This window comes from Ahaetulla prasina, chromosome 5, assembly GCF_028640845.1.
Source record: "Ahaetulla prasina isolate Xishuangbanna chromosome 5, ASM2864084v1, whole genome shotgun sequence".
In the NCBI taxonomy this organism is placed as follows: Eukaryota; Metazoa; Chordata; class Lepidosauria; order Squamata; family Colubridae; genus Ahaetulla; species Ahaetulla prasina.
In genome coordinates, this window is record NC_080543.1 from 14,918,209 (window position 1) to 14,932,661 (window position 14,453).

General features: G+C 43.0%; 1 protein-coding gene across 1 annotated transcript in view; it reads left to right on the forward strand.

Moving 5' to 3' along the window:
• FAT3 (FAT atypical cadherin 3) overlaps positions 1-14,453 on the forward strand; it is a 662,194-nt gene that overhangs the window by 606,036 nt on the left and 41,705 nt on the right. Inside the window, exon 21 of the mRNA XM_058185941.1 lies at positions 1,733-1,890. Within this exon, the coding sequence (XP_058041924.1) occupies positions 1,733-1,890 (158 nt within the window). The remainder of the gene's footprint in view (positions 1-1,732; positions 1,891-14,453) is intronic.

Below are 14,453 nucleotides of genomic sequence, written 5' to 3' on the forward strand. Positions count from 1 at the left end.
TAGGGGTTTGTTTGTTTTTTTCGTTTGGGAATATTTCTGTGGGGGAAACTGCTCAAAAGTAACTCAAGGTGTCTTTCTTGACCTCCCTATTGGAAATTCAGATGACATTCCACCATAATGACACATTATTTTTCTAAAATGGGGTGTCCAAACTTGGCAACTTTAAGATTTATGGACTTCAAATCCCAGAATTCCTCAGTCAGCCATGCTGGCTGGGGAATTCTGGGAGTTGAGATCCACAAGTTTTAAGGTTGTCAGGTTTGGAGACCCCGTTCTAAAAGACTTATATGACATCTATCGTGTACAGTAAACCTAGACAATTTATAGGAAAGTCAATAAAAGTAACTCTAAAATCACGTCATAGTCTTTGGGTAAAGGACTCTCGATTTCTTACACAAGACTTCCCAAAATATCCCAATTTCCTTAGTGTTTGGAATGGCAAAACACAGTCATGTTAGGGAAGTTTTGGAAGGACATAGCATGTGGGCAACAATCTGTGTCTGATTTAATAGGCCACAAGTTTTACTAGACTACCACAATGTTATCCTCCAGGAGTGGGGGTGAAGCAGGGTTACAAAGTGTTGCAGATCTAGGACAACTCGCCGTGGTCAACGCACAACAACTCCCCACAGGCAATTCAGTGTGAATTGTTTTATTGAGGTACTTTTATTACTGATAATTAACGTTTTCTTCAAAATTATTGTACCTCTTATATTTCTGGATTGGCTTTCTTTAATTTATTATTATTGGCCACAGTTCCGTCAAAATTAATTTTAACTTTTGTATTTGTTGAATCGCAAGCTGTCTCACAACGAATTGCCCATGGCAAGTTGGCTGCAGTGAGTTGGCCATAGCGCGTTGTCCCATTTCGTATGTTGCAATGTAAGCCCTGTCCATTTTGATGTGCATCACAATGTCACAAGCACATCAAAAAGGGTAGAGCTTGCGGTCGAACATTGCTTTTGTCGTTATAATAAAAATAACCAAAACAAAACCACCCCACCCTGATAGTTGACTTATGGTCTTGTTCATTCACTACCAACAGATTAGTATTGTTTTATGCACAGCAATCAACAGTGAAGGACTGGGCCATGGTGCCTCTGCCAGCAAAAACAGAGCTTGGGAGGGCCGCTCACCCGCCACGCATGCCCCCCCCCCGCCTCCCACCCCCGTGGTCTCAGTTTTTGCTGGCAGAGGGTTGCAGGAGACTGTTACAGGCGGAAACGGAGCTTGGGAGCCAGTTTTTGCTGGTAGAGCGCTCAGGCTGCCACAAGCGCCCTGACATGAGTGACATCAAATTGGCCACGCCCCCCTCCCCTACTCTGAGCCCCCTGAGGTCAAACACAACCTTGGTGTGGCCCTCAAGTTTTTTAATTTTTGTTTTATTGTGTACATAAATATTGTTTTATTCTGGCTGTGAACCGCCCTGAGTCCTTCGGGAGAAGGGCGGTATAAAAATCTAATAAATCTAAATCTAATGAAATCGACTTTGATGCCACTGGCATGGGGGGTGCATACTACATGGGCAGGTTTTTAAACTGTCAAAGTCGTGGTTTTGGGTTTGTTTGTTTTTGTTTTAAAGATTCTTCCTCATCTTGCCTTGTTAACCAAGCATCTTCCTTCATTAACTTTCTTTTCCCCCTTGGTGCAAAGGATTGGATAATCTCCAATGTTTGGTTTCAGAAGGCACAGAATAGACCTCTGTAATCTGTTTTCTAAATGGTTATTTCAGGACACACTTCCCTGAGCTTCGCTGGGAACAGTTACATCAAATACCGGGTTTCTGAAAATAGCAAGAACGAAGAATTCAAATTGGGCCTCCGTCTGAGGACTCTGCAAAGCAACGGAATTATAATGTACACCAGAGCAAATCCCTGTATAATTCTGAAGGTAATTAAAATCAGTTTTATCTTCTCCCCCCAGGTTGGGTTTCTTTCTTTTTTTTTCTTTTTTTCTTTTTTTTTTCTGGATTATATGTTTCTCTCTCTTTAGGCTCAATTGGAAATCTTGTTTCAGCAAGAAAAAATCCACGCTTTCCGATTTTGAAAGTGATAAAGAAAGAAACCACAGTTTTAGCCACCGTAATGTTTTGTATATAAGGGGCCGGAATAGCTCAGGCTGTAAGGAGCCTGTTATTAGAACACAGTAGCCTGCAATTACTGCAGGTTCAAGCCCGGCCCAAGGTTGACTCAGCCTTCCATCCTTTATAAGGTAGGTAAAATGAGGACCCAGATTGTTGGGGGGGCAATAAGTTGACTTTGTAAATATACAAATAGAATGAGACTATTGCCTTATACACTGTAAGCCGCCCTGAGTCTTCGGAGAAGGCGGTATAAAAATCTAATAAATCTAAATCTAATGAAATCGACTTTGATGCCACTGGCATGGGGGGTGCATACTACATGGGCAGGTTTTTAAACTGTCAAAGTCGTGGTTTTGGGTTTGTTTGTTTTTGTTTTAAAGATTCTTCCTCATCTTGCCTTGTTAACCAAGCATCTTCCTTCATTAACTTTCTTTTCCCCCTTGGTGCAAAGGATTGGATAATCTCCAATGTTTGGTTTCAGAAGGCACAGAATAGACCTCTGTAATCTGTTTTCTAAATGGTTATTTCAGGACACACTTCCCTGAGCTTCGCTGGGAACAGTTACATCAAATACCGGGTTTCTGAAAATAGCAAGAACGAAGAATTCAAATTGGGCCTCCGTCTGAGGACTCTGCAAAGCAACGGAATTATAATGTACACCAGAGCAAATCCCTGTATAATTCTGAAGGTAATTAAAATCAGTTTTATCTTCTCCCCCCAGGTTGGGTTTCTTTCTTTTTTTTTTCTTTTTTTCTTTTTTCTGGATTATATGTTTCTCTCTCTTTAGGCTCAATTGGAAATCTTGTTTCAGCAAGAAAAATCCACGCTTTCTGATTTTGAAAGTGATAAAGAAAGAAACCACAGTTTTAGCCACCGTAATGTTTTGTATATAAGGGGCCGGAATAGCTCAGGCTGTAAGGAGCCTGTTATTAGAACACAGTAGCCTGCAATTACTGCAGGTTCAAGCCCGGCCCAAGGTTGACTCAGCCTTCCATCCTTTATAAGGTAGGTAAAATGAGGACCCAGATTGTGGGGGGGGCAATAAGTTGACTTTGTAAATATACAAATAGAATGAGACTATTGCCTTATACACTGTAAGCCGCCCTGAGTCTTCGGAGAAGGGCGGGATATAAATGTAAAAAAATAATAATAATAATAATATACAAATGGATGAGACTATTGCTTAATACAATGTAAGCCACCCTGAGTCTTCGGAGAAGGGCGGGATATAAATTCAAATTTTTAAAAAAATGGACATGTCTTGTTTCTATGATGTACATTATTTTTTTTAATTAAAATAAACTCCAGGATGGGTAAAAAGGCAACAGCAAGACAGAGTAAATTATTTTCTACCTCATTACGGTATCTGCTAAAGCCAAGAATTCTAACAATAGATTTAGCTAGAGATAAGATTTAAGTTTTAGGTGGGCTTCAAAAATTTTAGTAAGGGGTTCTCTGCCTGGTTGCTGGGTGGATGTGGCTGTGGTGGACGTGGCCTAGTCGGCCTCCTGCACCACCGGGAGGGGCATTTTTGCCCTCCCCAGGCTCTGGAGGCTTTTCTTGAGCCTCCGGAGGCTTTTCTTGAGCCTCCGGGAGTGTGAAAATGGCCTTCCCAGGCTCCAGAGGCACTCTTGCCCATTTCCAGCCTTTCCAAACTTCCAATAGGCCCGTTTTTCACCCTCTACAAGCCTCCGTGCACACCCTGCACTAACTTGCATACAAAATGGGCCGCACGGGGACTCCTGGGAGGGGCGGGCTGGGCTGGGCCATCCAGGAGTGTGATTTGGGGGTTCTCCGAACTGCACAGAATCTTAGCTAGAGGTTCTCCCGAACCCCTGCGAACCCCCAGCAGCCAACCCAGTGGTGAAATCCAATAGTTTTTACCACCGGTTTTGTGGGCGTGGCTTGGTGGGGATGGCTTGGTGGGCATGGCAGGGGAAGGGTATTGCAAAATCTCCATTCCCACCCCACTCTGGGGCCAGCCAGAGATAGTATTTGCCAGTTCTCCGAACTACTGAAAATGTCTGCTACCGGTTCTCCAGAACCTGTCAGAATCTGCTGGATTTCACCCCTGAGCCAACCCCTGGGTTTTTCCCATCTAATGGACCTGCAATCCAGTGAGTAACAGCAAAAATGAAGTTTGGCTTTTATTCCTCCCAAAGAAAAGTCCATATCTTACATTTGGAGAAGTATGAGACGGCCAGATTTCTTGGCTTTTTCTTTCTTTTCGCAGCCAAAATACCTTTCATCCTAATAGCAGCACTAGGATATCATTGGAGGCAGATTTGTGTAGTAATCATGTAATTATTTAACATGCATAGTGGCCCGGTCAGTTCAGTGTAGAAACAGCTTCTAGAAAATAGTGCATTGCTAGGAGGGTGCAGAACATGGGGCTGTTTATGCCTGGAGTATGATGTTTGAAACCACCATTGTGGCTTGGTGTGATGGGTCAATTGTACTAGTATGGTTTGTATAACGAATTGCGATCAAACCCGTAATTAAAATTCCTGGTTTGGGTTAATTCAGAGTCAGTCTGTGCTGAAGTTGAATGTCTTATTGTTAATCCTGTCAGCTGTATGAGCCACAGTGGCGCAGTGGTTAGAGTGCAGGATTGCAGGCTACTTCTGCTGACTGCCGGCTGCCTGCAATTTGGCAGTTCGAATCTCACCAGGCTCAAAGGTTGACTCTGCCTTCCATCCTTCCGAGGTGGGTAAAATAAGGACCCAGATTGTTGGGGGCAATAGGCTGATTTTTGTAAACCACTTAGAGAGGGCTGTAAAGCAGTATATAAGTCTTAAGTGCTATTGCTAATATCTCAGGGGCCGACTATAGCCAAAGCTGATTAAACGTTTTGGCCAAATATATGCACAATGTACAAATATGTACATTCCTGGAAAAGAAGTATTGACATATTCTGGCTGCTAAAAGCTTTCCCCAATTAAGAGCTTTTCTTGAATGTGTTCTGACAGGAGCTGATTCAAACATTCTTCAAGCCACGTGATACAATTCTACCTGAGGGAAGTGCTAATTTACTAACATATAAGGGGTCAAGTTCCTCCAGCTTATGGTTTAGTTCAATTTACACCTATTTGCTGAAGCCCAGGTGAAAACAATAGCCACATTCAACCATAAGCAAAGCCCAAACCATAATAGCGCCTATTGTAAAATGCAGAGCAGGCTCCTAATTCTCACTCCCTTTGCTCCAAACATTCTTCTTCCTTTCGCTCATTTCTAGAGAAAAGCCTTTAAAGCAATAAACCAAAGGAGTAATTTTCAGCAACCCCTTATTACGTGGGTCATTGCCTTTCCAGGTCTCTGCTCATTTATTCTAACTTTTACGATCAAGCTATTGCAATACACTGAATTTCTCAGTTGTAGAGCAGAGCATGGCCTGATAATAATATAAAGGACAGATTATGAATTTCCTCCAACTTGCTTATTTTGCTCACTCCACACATAGTAGCAGCTGCTGCTCTTCTTCTTCCTCCTCCTCCTCCTCCTTCTTCCCACTTATGACTGTATGACTATTTATATTGACTGTTTCCCTATGACTATCATTAAGTGTTATACCTTATGATTCTTGACGAATGTATCTTTTCTTTTATGTACTCCGAGAGTGTATGCACCAAAGACAAATTCCTTGTGTGTCCAATCACACTTGGCCAATAAAGAATTCTATTCTATTCTATTCTATTCTATTCTGTTCTATTCTCCTTCTACCTCCTCCTCCTTCTTACTCCTTTTCTTCCTCCTCCTTCTTCATTTCCTTCTTCTTCTCCTTCTCCTCCACCTGTAATAAGTGTGGAACAGGTAGTCCTCGACTTACGGCTGCAGTTGAGCTCAACATTTCTGTTGCCGAGCAAGACAGCTGTTAAGTGAATTTTGCCCAACATTTTACGACCTTCCTTGCCACCTTTCTAAAGTGAATCACTGCAATTGTTAAGTTAGCAACCAGGTTGTTAAGCAAATCTGGCTTCCCCATTGACTTTGCTCGTCAGAAGGTCGCAAAAGCAGATCGCATGACCCACACACACACACCCACATCCCCGCAAGACGCAGCAACCGTCATAAATGTGAAACCAGTTGCTAAGCTTCTGAATTTTGATCATGCAGCCATGGGACGCTGCAACGGTCGTAAAACAGTTATTGGTCACTTTTTCTAGTGTCGTTGAATGAACTGTTGCAATTCCAGAGGACTATCTATAATAAATAAATTGGTCGGTACAGTATATACTGTATAAGTATGTCTGGTCAGACAATAAATACATTTACATATGCTCAGTAGAATTCAATTCAGATGACTTTGTAGCTGTCATCTGTTACACCAATCAAGACTTGCCTGAACCGTTCATTGCTGAAACAGCGAAAAGCCCTTGGAAGTGATCCCAGTGTGGCGGGAGCTGTAGGAAGTAATATTTTAATAAATCTACCATTTTGCTCAAATGATCCTGAAATGTAATCCTTCTAACTAAACGTTCCCCTGGATGGGGTGGGTGAGGCAGTCTTTTGCATTCAGGAACTGTGACTGCAAGTCTAGGGAAAATCCCCAAAGAACCGTTTGATGGTTTTATTGCTAATGCTGATACGCAGATACGGTTGACATCCAAGCCACCTTTGCTAGGCTAATATTCCAAAAATGATTTATTAGGGCCATTCATCTCATTCCGCCTATTTGGTGAGGCAATGAAAGGGCACCAATTTGTGTATTAAAAGTTCCTTCCTTCCTGGCCAATTTAATGACTGCCTGCGTAGGTGCATGTACCGTCTATATGAATTATTGATTCGTAAGGGGTTTTAATTTATGGTTTGGAGTTACTGCAGGTGTCGTTCTGAGACCTTAGGCTAAAATCCAGGGATATGGAACTTGGTTCAAGGAGAAGCAACACAAGAAGCAGAAAGCGTCCATTGAGGCAAAACATAATAATAATAATGGGAAACAAAGTTGTAATATGACCCCACTCCTCCCGGACAGGGGTGTTGTGACCCAGGTTGTGATGGTGGGGCAGGCCTGCAAAACGTTCTTTATTTCTCTTGGGAATGGTTAAATAAATGGCCCTCCACCAACTAATATGGCTCCACCCTCAGTCCCCCCGAACAACACCCCTTAGCTGAAGAAGCTTCTTGGATGAGAAGCGAAATGTTTTCAAAAGAAAAAGACAAGGAAGTCCAGTTGCCTCCTGAAAAAGCACATTTGGGACAACCATGACCTGGATGACTGAGAATCTATTTTTATTTTATTTATTTATTTATTTATTTTGTCAGTCATATACAGTATAAAAGGTAAAAGTATAAACATAATTTGCATAATAGAATAGAATAGAATAGAATAGAATAGAATAGAATAGAATAGAATAGAATAGAATAGAATAGAATTTTTTATTGGCCAAGTATGATTGGACACACAAGGAATTTGTCTTGGTGCATACGCTCTCAGAAAAGAGTAAAGAGAAAAGAGTAAGTAAAAAGGAATATTAGGACAGGGACGGTAGGCACGCAGGTGCACTTATGCACGCCCCTTACAAACCTCTTAGGAATGGGGGGAGGTTAACAGTAGACAGTTTAAGCTTAAAGTTTTAGGGATTTGGGGAAGAAACTACAGAGTCAGGTAGTGCATTCCAGGCATTGACCACTCTGTTACAGAAGTCATATTTTCTGCAATCTCTGCAGACTTTTAGCAATACAATTTGGGATGAACACCCTTTGAATGGTGTGGGAGTAGAACCAGGTTTCCAGAGGACAAATTGCAGACTACAGGAACCAGGAGCACCACTCAGGTGACCCTGAGGACACAGATAAACCTCCAAGTGGCCTCAACAACTTTCTAAAAGGATGCAAAATGACCAGCTGCCTGCAAGGCGTATAAATCCTTCCATCCCCCACTATGCTGTCAGAGCTGAAGAAGCTTCTTGGATGAGAAGTGAAACGTCTTCAAAAGAATAAACAAAAAAGTCCAGTTGCCTCCTGAAAAAGTACCTTTGGGGACAACCATGACCATGACCTGATGCTGCAGTGGTCATAAGTCACTTTTTTCAATGGTGGTGTAACTTCAAATGCTCACTAAATGAACCGCTGTAAGTTGAGGGCTACCTGGAGTTATTACAAGTAGTCCTCCAGGTATTATTGCAGCCTAATAATACCTGGTATAGGTAGTCCCCAACTTATAACCATTTGTTTGGTGACTGAACTGAAAAAAACACACACCTTATGACTGTTTTTCACATTAAGACTGCTGCAGCATCCCTGTGGTCACGTGATCAAAATTTAGACGCCTGGCAACTGGCATGTACTTATGACAGTTGCAGTGTCCCGAGGTCACACGATCACCTTTTGCGTCCTGCTGACAAGCGAAGTCAACGGAGAAGCCAGATTTACTTAACAATCGTGTTATTAATTTAAAATTGCAGTGGTTCACGTAACCTCTGGTGGCTCAGACTGGTAAGATAGTCTGTTATTAACAGCAGCTGCCTGCAATTACTGCAGGTTCAAGCCCCACCAGGCCCAAGGTTGACTCAGCCTTCCATCCTTTATAAGGTAGGTAAAATGAGGACCCAGATTGTTGGGGGCAATAAGTTGACTTTGTATATAATATACAAATGGATGAAGACTATTGCTTGACATAGTGTAAGCCGCCCTGAGTCTTCGGAGAAGGGCGGGATATAAATGCAAATTAAAATAAAAATAAAAAAAACCCACTGTGTCAAGAAAGGTTGCAAAATGGAGCAAAACTCACCTAACAATTGTCTTGCTTAGCGACAAAAATTTGGGCTCAATTGTGGTGGTAAGTCAAGGACCATCTGGACTCCCAAAGTATTTAGCCATCCTTCTTCTCTGTTGTAATTCCCTAAACTTTCAGATTTGGAAGGGCGCACCTAAACTTTACAACATTTGAATTTGGCCTTGGGGTCTCAGTCTGAATATCCCTACGGTTTAAAAATCTGTAGAGATTCTCAGTCATCCAGGCCATGGTTGTCCCAAAGGTGCTTTTTCAGGAAGCAACGGGATTTTCTGCTTTTACTTTGAAGATGTCTTGCTTCTCATCCAAGAAGCTTCTTCAGCTTTGACAGGATAGTGGGCAATGGAAGGATTTATATTCCTTGCAGACCGCTGGTCATTTGCATCCTTTTAGAGTAGGGGTCTCCAACCTTGGCAACTTTAAGCCTGGAGGACTTCAACTCCTAGAATACCCCAGCCAGCAAAGTTGAAGTCCACCAGGCATAAAGTTGCAAGGTTGGGGACCCCTGTTTTAGAGGGTCGTTGAAGCACTTGGAGCTTTATCTGTGTCCTCAGGGTCCCAACTATGGGAGATGAGAGGTCAGTCAAGTTGGCAGGCCCTAGACCAGTGATGGCAAACCTTTTCGGCACCGAGAGCCAAAAATGGAGTGTGTGCGTGTGGCACCAATTGCCAAAAAGGGAGCACTTTGCATGCGCGCTTGTCAGGGCCGCGACAAGAAAATGGAGCTGCCCAGGAGGCATGCCCACACCGGATAAGGCACTTCCAGCCAGTAAATCTTCCAGTTACCACTGTGCATGCACACACACTGATCAGCTTGCCAGTACGCATACTCACGCCGGACAATGGAAGACCAGCTCTTCTGGTTTCCGGCACTGCCGCACACACAAGGGCCAGCTGATCGTCACCTGCACATGTGCGCCAGAAACCCGGAAGAGGAACTGGCGATGCTGAGCATGCCAGGCGACATGGCTCCGCATGCCACTTTGGGGCACGCTTGTCATAGGTTCGCAATCACAGCCCTAGACCATGTAGGGCTCTATAGTTTATAACGTTTCTTGAATTGCACCTGGAAGCATAATAGTAACCAAGTTGAACCTTGCAGAGCAGAGTTGTGACTAGGGTATACCAAGGCATTGCCATCATACCTGCGTAGTTGCATTCTGGACCAGTTGAAGCTTCCAAGCATCATGTAGAACAGGGATATCAAGCTTGATTTCATTGAGGGCCACATCAGGGTTATGTTTGACCTTGGGGGGCTGGGTGGGCGTGGCCAGGGTGGGCGTGGCCAGTTTGACGACACTCATGTTGGAGGCACCTATGGCGGCTGAGCACTCTGCCAGTGAAAACGGGCTCCCAAGCTCCATTTTCGGCTGTGACAGCCTCCTGCAATCCTCTGCCGCATGGCCCCCCCAGCCCTATTTTCTCTGGCAGAAGCACCATGGGCTGGTTGTTCGCTGTTTTCAGGGCGGCCCTGCGGGCAGATCTAAACACCCAGCAGGCTGGATCCGGCCCCTGAGCCTTGAGTTTGACGTAGAGCATCTTGCAATAATCTGACCACTGGACAGTGCAATTGCTATAAAATGTAGAAATTTGGCCATTGCAAAATAGACGGATTATATGCTGCTTCCGTTGGAAATCCTACAATGGTTCCCAGCTGTTTTCTGCACTTCAAGTGTTTGTTTAACCTTTAAAGTGCTAAATGATTTCATTCCGGACTATTTGAGAGACCGTCTCCCGCAGGTTTCTAAAGATGCTCCCATTGTGAGAAGCTGGCAATACCGTCCTTCTCTGCTGGGGCCGGAGGAAGTGGGGGGGGGCCTCCAAAAAGTCAAGATGGCCTGTTCAACCACAGAGTCTAAGCCTTGTTTACCCCTTTTTTATATGCAGGTAAATGCAAATGGGATGCAGATAAAAGAGGCGACAGAACTTCAGTCACCCAGTCATAACTGGCATTTCCAGGCACCCTGCCTGCTCTCTTCCTTTAGAACAGTGATGGCTAACCTTTTTGTCGTTGTGTACCAAAAGCGTGTGCGCAAGAGCGCACCCGTGTGCATGCATACCTTTAATGCAAAGCATGCGTGACACCCCCCAGCGTCCCCCTGCGCATGCGTGAGTGACCCCACACACACATGCACCCTGCATTCCTTGCCCATTTTTGGTCTCCAGGCTCAAAACGGGGCGCGGGGGGCCTCACGCAGCACCCCTGTGCACTGTTTTGGCTTCCAGGTTGGTGCAGGAGGCCTTCCTGGAAGCCAAAACAGGGTGCGGGGGCACCGCACGAGGGCCCGAAATGCAATGCGAGCACCCACCCACCCCTCAGGCACATGTGCCCCTCTCCCCATGCTTGCACACTTGCGTCCCCTGCATGCGCTCCGCCCTCTGGCCATTGGGAGGTGTGCATGCATGTGTGGGGGAGCTGGGCTGGGACGAAGTTTGGCGTGCCCGGAAAAAGGGCTCTGTGTGCCACCTGTGGCATGCATGCCATAGGTTCACCATCACGGCTTTAGAACATCTAAAAAGATGGGTCTTATTCACCAGCCCTTTAACAGACAGTGACTAGGGAGGTGGGAGGGAGGAAGGAAGGAAGAATGGAATGGAATACAATACAATACAATACAATACAATACAATACAATACATAGTAGAGTAGCATAGCATAGCATAGCATAGAATAGAATTTTTTATTGGCCAAGTGTGATTGGACACACAAGGAATTTGTCTTGGTGCATATGCTCTCAGTGTACATAAAATGAAAAGATACATTTCATCAAAAATTTGAAGGAAGGAAGGAGATAGATTTCTTCTTATGATCTCAACATGCTCAGGATTTTCTGTCATAATACAGGTAGTCCTCAACCTACGACCACAATTGAGCCCCAAATTTAGGTTGCTAAGTGAGGAATTCGTTAAGTGAGTTTTGCTTCATTTTACGACTTTCCTTGCCACGTTTCTTAAGTGAATAACTGCTGTTGTTAAATTAGTAACACTGTTGTTCAGCAAACCCATTGACTTTGCTTCTCAGAGGTCACAAAAATTGATCCCATAACCCGGGGACACTGCAACCGTCATCAATGTGAGTCAGTTCTCAAGCATTTGAATGTGACTTACATGACCGTGGGGTTGCCACAGCAGTCATAAGTGTGAAAAACGGTCATAAATCACTTTTTTCAGTGCCATTGTAACTTCGAACAGTCACTGAGTGAATCGTAAGTGGAGGACTATTTGTAGTCAGAACAGGAGCATTTGAAGACAGTCAATACAATTCAAGTCAGATAAGTTTCCAGATTATTTGTTTGTTGTCTTGTCATTTCTGTATCTCCTTTCCTTTGTCAGAAATGGTGTAGGGTCTCCTGCTTCGGTGGGGGGTTGGACTAGATCAGGGGTCTCCAACCTTGCCAACTTTAAGCCTGGTGGACTTCAACTCCCAGAATTCTTTGCTGGCTGGGGTATTCTGGAAGTTGAAGTCCTCCAGGCTTAAAGTTGCCAAGGTTGGAGACTCCTGAACTAGATGACCTAAAAGGTCCTTTCCAACTCTGTTAAACTGTCTCTGTCTCCTTCAGGAGCTCCTTGTGGTGTGTTTAATAGTCCATCAACCTGTATGGCTGAGAATGGAATGGAGCAGGCAGCCCACTTCGATCCTGCTCTGTTGTCACTTCACTGTCTGGCTTTTTTGTATCTGCCTCCAAAGAAGCCAGCATCGCCAAGTATAGAAAGAAATCTTCTCCAGATCAGATTCCAATTCAAGCCGGAGAAAAACGCCTTCTCATAAATCAAACACGGGCTTTCCAAAATATCAGCTTTGCAACAAGAATCCCTATTTTAAAATGCATGATGTGTAGACATTGTCACTCGAGAGTTAAGAATGAATTAAGGAATATTGGGTCAGTGTGGAAATTAGGGGGGGAAATCTAATTTGGGGAAATAATCCTTTTTTTCCCCAGCAATCATTAATAATCAACTTGGTGCGCCGATTTTAGGACAGACTCCACCTGGTGTTATATTCCATCATTGCAAAGGAACTCTAGATTCACTGTGTATTACTGTATGTAGCAAAATAACAAAATGCTGTATTCAGTAACCATTTTAACTTTGCAATAGTAAACATTTTAGCGGGATTATCAGTGAAATTCTAGAAAAGAAAATGTAAAGAGGAATCAGAATGGGAAAACCACTAACCACTAATGTTTTGTTTTGTTTTGTTTCTCTCTCTCCCTCTCTCTCTCTCTCCCTCTCTCTCTCTGTGTGTGTTTCTAAGCATAAAAACCAGAAATATGTATCCTATTTTACACTCAAAATGGAAGGATTATTGGGGAAATGTCTGTGTCAGATAACTTATATTTGTAAGTGCATCCTTGGCATTTCATTTCAGTAGATTTAAAAGCATATGAAGTCTACAGTGATGTATAATGCACTTAGTCAGCATTGAGTGATTTGGAAAGATTATACCAGGTTTGTAATTGGTTGGGAGGCCACAAGGAAATCCTATGCATTGGACCAGGGGTGTCAAACTTGTGGTCGGCGGACCAGATACTAGTCACGTCCATCCCCAGTTTAGCGAAGGGGGGGGCAAGTCCTGATACGTCACATTACGCTGCTGTGATGCCGCGAGTTTGACATCCCTGTATTAGATTATGAAGCTGAAAGAACATTTCAGAAAAAAGCAATGCAGAGTTGTAGTAGTTGCCAAGAAAACAATATGGCTATTCATTAATCAAGAATCAAACTCATTTCAAGGAAACTTTCAGCACAGAATCGACTTTCTGTACATTTTCTGTCTAAAGCATACCTAGGAGGTGATATTAATGCTAAAATCTGGATCTTGGATGTTCCCATTGTATTCCACAATTTATTGTTCCATCTGTTTCTTCAAAACTATTTTTTTATTTCTCTTGGACATGGGAAAGAGAAATGCTACCTCTTTTAACGGAATCACAGGGCAAACAATTTGTGTTCCTATATTTTATTTTATTTTTAAAAACTGCTTTAAAAATATTCAGTGACATCTCAAATTTATCTGTTCTCAGTGCAAGGTTCTTCACATACAATGAAATAAATTTCCAAGCAGTGTACAAGATGATTTCATTGCATAAAAAATTTGTTGCACTTGGTGATACAAAGCAAACCTCCTGTCCATTTACATCATTTGCACAACGATCAGGCAAATCATGTTATTGGTATCATTTGCATAACATCTTCAAATGACACACATTTTCTCAATGACCTTTCATATTTAACATACAATCTTAGGCCCTCTCTCCCCAGTAATCTATTAACAAGCTGATATTCTAGAAAGCCTCTGCTTGATTTATGAGAAGGACCATTTAGACTAACTTGTTAAGCATTTTGCAACTTACTTCAATTTCTTTAAATTCTTTAGGCTATCAGTTAATTTTACTTTTGTACTTGAACAAAGGTTAACTCACCGGGTGGTTTTTCAACCTCATTACATTGAAGATCTCTTTTAAGTTTGAAGTAATTCAAAGAAGTTTAAAAAGTGAGGCTTGATGAATTTAGTGTCCATAAGAGGCTCTAGCACAGTTGAAAGCTTGATGGCCTTTATGATTTACATCATTTCCTGGTACTCAGATGTGTGGGAAACTGCTGTCCTGCAATCTCCATGCAAGGAGCTGCTTTCTCA